General features: G+C 41.3%; 1 protein-coding gene across 1 annotated transcript; it reads left to right on the top strand.

Annotated features, from left to right (window-relative positions):
- Positions 1-410: 410 nt before the first annotated feature.
- Positions 411-4,673, top strand: LOC140232790 (visual pigment-like receptor peropsin). The gene is made up of 5 exons (XM_072312907.1): positions 411-531; positions 939-1,232; positions 1,866-2,112; positions 2,794-2,899; positions 3,915-4,673. The coding sequence occupies exons 1-5, from the start codon at positions 411-413 to the stop codon at positions 4,671-4,673; spliced, it is 1,527 nt and encodes a 508-aa protein (XP_072169008.1).
- Positions 4,674-5,068: the final 395 nt, after the last annotated feature.

Below are 5,068 nucleotides of genomic sequence, written 5' to 3'. Positions count from 1 at the left end.
TTTACTAGCCTGATGAAACTCGACCTGAACGTACGATTATCAACACTGTGTTGTTTTTTCTCCCTCTTAATTCTTATCTCTCTCTTAAGGCTGCGTACCATTGAAAAAAGAAGAAGAAAGAATTCACCGATAAAGGGTATAAAATTGTATACTTAGTGCTCGATATTAGCGGTAACCCGGTGGCCTGGGACCACTAGAGATTCATATCGGGCCACCAAATTTCCAAAAAGGTTATCTTATGGTAGCCCGATAGGGCAACTAAGATTCAAAACAAATTGTTTGATTTGTTTTGTTTTATTTTTGGAGGGCTAATACATTCTTTTAAACTTGCTGCCAAAAGTACATACCTAAAGATTTACCATCCCGGACATAAACATTATTTTTATATACCTGTTCGTTTTCTTCCGCAGATGACGTCGCAGAACGACCACAATCTCAGCACCGCGAGGGTGTCTCTACTGGGAGCAGATAACATCCATCCGTTGTCCAAGACCGGTTATCTCTTGACGGCTCTTTATCTGACGGTAGTCGGTAGGTTGAAGTGAAAATCAACTTCATTGTCTAAAATTGACTAAGATGAATCATAGAATAAGTCTTAAGGGGAAAAGCCCCTATGGGCCTTTCATAGCAATCGGGAAAAAATCTGAAAATTTGTTCGAATTAATGGAACTTAACGAGCATGTAAACTGTGATACCAGTCATTCACGGTAATTGTTATGCAAATTAGAAGGACCCTTCTTAAAATCCAAAAATGAAAGGACACGTTGATTAAAAAACGATGTGTTTATTAAAAATTGAACGGCTGTGGTTGATTCGTGCCATTCAAAATCGGGATGGAGCAGAAAGATTTGTGGACGCATACAGATGTCTTTCATCAGTCTACAATTACTCCAAAGTGGCATCTCCATTTAGTATTCTAGCATTTATTTTTTTCACAGGTGTGGTGGCAACTGTCGGGAATATCACTGTAATCTGTGTCCTGTGTCGCTACGGAACCTTCCGCAAGAGATCCATCAACATGATCCTGCTCAACATGGCTGTCAGTGACCTGGGCGTGTCCATCGCGGGCTATCCTCTGACCACGGTGTCCGGGTACTGGCAGCGCTGGCTCTTCGGCGATGTCGGCTGCCAGTTCTACGCCTTCTGCGTCTACACGCTGTCGTGCTCTACGATATCGTCGCACGTCGTCATCGCCATTTACAGATACGTGTACATCGTCAAACCGGATCTGAGTAAGTTTCGCCTAGATTCTCTTGGATATAATATTATGATTTGCACGCGTACGTATACAGTGCACTCCCGTTTTATTGGTAAGGACGTTCTCGCGGGGCCGGCGGTTTTCTCTCAATGTATCAAAATTTCGTTATAGCCGAACAATGAAGTACATACAGGCATAGGCCTAAATGATGATTTCGGGACAAAATGTTTACTTCGTTGTTGCGAAAATTTCATTACAGCCGTGTTCGTTATAAATGGAGTGTATTGGATACAGCTAAACGTTACCATAACTATGTTGACTGGGCGGTATTTCTATAATTGTCAAGTTTGTCTTTTATGACCAACTTGAACTATTGTCATCACATCACATACAGTTATGCACAATAACATCTAAGTCCGACAGGTAATAAGGACAGCGTTTTGACACAAACAAAATACGTGTCATCGTTCAAAAACATTCAAATAGATAATTATTATCAATAGACATTGATAGAAATCCAAGCAAAATAGCATTATAGGAAGTGAGAGACGTCGTAAATGATCAAAATTTTCAAATTGATATTTGCCAAATACAGACAGAGTTGTAAAACAGAGTGAATTACAATACACAGTGAAAGAGTGAATTACAAAATACTCGTACCCCATAGGACCGAAGCTGTCGGCCAACCTCACCTACATGGCGATCTCCGGTATCTGGGTGTACTCGCTCCTGTGGACCGTGCCGCCATTTCTCGGCTGGAGTAGCTACGTCTACGAGCCGTTCGGCACGTCGTGCTCCATCAACTGGTTCGGCAGCAGCGTGAGCGACATTTCCTACATGGTTGCCTGCACGTTATTCGTCTACGTTGTTCCCATCATGGTCATGCTCTACTGCTATCTTCGCGTGGCAAAAAAGTAAGAACAATGAATGTCTGCCAAACACAAGTCCGAAAGCTTCAGCCTGTCTCTTCGGGGGATGTTACGCCGTCAAATTTGTCCGAGGGGCTTCATAAACTCCGGCTTATCTAATCAGAGTAGTCTAAATGAGACAACTATAGTGCTGAAGCTTCGGACTAGATTACCTATAAAGTTCTATACCGAGTGCAAAATACGAAACCTATGCAATACTCTTAAAACATGTAAAATATAAATCTATAGTGCAACATAACAGCTTATACGATTTGCATTCAATTGAGATTTTACATTAATGACCGATGTGTTCTCTGGTTTTGAGTCTTAATTGCTCATAGAATAGGCACTTCGACACTTCAAAATATTTACGAATTTACACGAATTATCTTAATATGTAGGACTACACCAAGAAATTATTTTCAAACAGTCAAAATATCTCCCCCGGGTATCTCCCTACCAGTTTTACCGACCTATAGGCATAAACGAGCTTGACTTTCTTTTAAAAGTTGATTAAGCTGATTTCTTAAGTCGGTGCCAAATTGGCTCTCTTGCAAGAGTTTCTTGCGCATCTTTAATGCAAGAATCATTAAAAGATTAAAGTGAAAAGTTGCCGATCATGCAATCTCGCTTTCTCGCCATACCGCGACCGTTATATGCAACTCCAATTTTTCTCCCGTACAATAGAATCCGAGGGATCAACCCACAGCGCACTGAAGAGCGAGATGCAGGTGTGCTCGTGTTTGGAAAACTGCGCAGGCGTGAATCCAAGATTGATACTCACGTGACCAAGGTATGATTAAAAAGAACATTGGTGACACTCAAATTTATAATACACTTCTGAATCCAAATGGAAAAGCTGATATATTGCTCAGAAAGTTGATAATTGCCTTGAGTATATTTTAAGACCTATCACGGTATATCACCCAGAATAATAAGTCCATTAGACTAAATTTTATATCACAAAGAGTTCAAATCCTCAAAGTTCAGATCAACTTTTGATTGTGATACTTTTTCCTCACCATCTTCATTTATTTTTTTTTTCAGAATCCACTTCAAATTGTTATCATAATTTGCAGATGAATTCCTTTGTCACATATTGAGTTTTTATAGTTATGTTTGCATGAAAAAGTTTCCAAAATTTCAGATTTCATTAGGAAGTTAGAATGTCATTGAAGACACAAACATCAATGTTATATTCTAAGCTGATTTTAACTTCTAAGATCGACTTCTTCTCGAAACACCTCCATCTTTTAATAATATACTCTGCCTAATTTGTCGAATATAAATCAGAAATGATTTACATTACTCAAAATTTAGAAGCACATCCCCTTTCCCTGACCTGGTTACTATGGAGATGGTCCTCTGAAATCTTCAATAACCGTGTAGGAGATCTTGTGAAAATCAACGAAAACTGTCTGTAAGGCAGCATTTTTCAGGGTTCACAGAGTTCAAAAATCAGGAGACTGCTCAGTAGGCCTACTTTACCGACCAACAACTGCGAAGTTATAACCCAGGTTTTGCTTGTAAATAATGGCGAAATACTTGAAAGAATTAAACCTCCACACATTCACAGAGCACATGGCATGTGTCTTCAAAGAAACTATGTATTCATGCACACCATGAATAAAACAGCAGACCCAATACTCGATTGATAGTCCTTGACAACAAGCCTTTTTTTTATCCAGAATATTCACTTGTCTGGTCAAATCAAAAATAAAGTAAACGAAATAAAATGTAGCCCTTTTGCGCGTAAGACTTTTCCACTCAAGTTAAGTGCATTAAGATTTTCTGTGATATTCCCACAGATGTGTTTTCTGATGATGATCACATTTGTCATCGTGTGGACCCCTTACGCCGTCGAATCACTCTGGGCCGCTCACGCACACAACGTCAGCGATCTGGCGTCGGTTCTTCCCACCATGTTTGCCAAGAGTTCATGTATGATGAACCCAATCATCTTTCTCTTCTCGAGCTCCAAGTTCAGGCGTGACGTCAGGAGGCTTGTGAGTCATCCCGCAAACGACGACGTAGAAGAGCGCACGACGACGCAGCGAACCCAGCGTACTTTCTACGTTAGGCAGACCGCGCAGGAGGCCAACCCGATGGATAACTACTCCGCGTCGGTGTACTACGACAAAGAGCGCATCTACATCGGACAGATGCGCGCGACCAATATTCAGAAGGAGGCCGAGCTACTCCAGCGTGACCCGGAAGCACTCTCTATCAGATCGTCATCTGGTTCAGAATCGGACGTTCAGTTTGTGCTTAAGGATAGACCTAACCGGTATAACAGGAAAAGCAGGATGCCCGGACCAAAGGGACCAGAAATGTTCATCACATCTGGCTCCATCAGTATGAGCAGCTCCGGGGAACCCGACAGTAAGAGTCAGTCAACTTCGTCCGATTCAAAAGAGAAGAGAGTGGCATTCAGCGGCAGACGATCGTCTACGAAGAAGAAGAGCGCGCGCTTTCAGTCGCAGCCTGAAAGGCCCACTACGTCGTCATCACAGATATTCACTCTGGAAGGATGTGGCATAGATACGATGCTACAAAGAAAATTATGATGACGAAACGATGAATATAATTCCGATGACAAGGACGCACGAGAAAAAAAAACAAAAAACACGACAATAATCTACAGATCTGGCAAGCAAACAAGGATCTGTTGGAGTCTGTATAGGAAGAACAATCCGAGGAGAGTCTTAAGGAACTGTGATGTACGAAAGCTTAAAAGTGCCACTGAGAAGATAATTTCTCGTCTTCTACACCTTTTTCTGGTTCAAAAAGGTGAGATCCGACTTTTGTCTTCTCGACTGCTCTGATCTGGGATGGCGAGATGGTAAAATATGAAAACTCTCTCTTTTTATATATTATGCTGGCGGGTTTCTTTTTTTCTTGGGGGGGGGGGGAGTGGTGTTTTTATTTTTAATTTTTGCTTTTGCTATTGTATGTGATGTCT

The sequence above is a fragment of the Diadema setosum genome, chromosome 9 (genome assembly GCF_964275005.1).
Source record: "Diadema setosum chromosome 9, eeDiaSeto1, whole genome shotgun sequence".
Lineage (NCBI taxonomy): Eukaryota > Metazoa > Echinodermata > Echinoidea > Diadematoida > Diadematidae > Diadema > Diadema setosum.
Note: the sequence above shows the minus strand (reverse complement) of the source record. Positions and strands in the feature narration are given on the sequence as shown.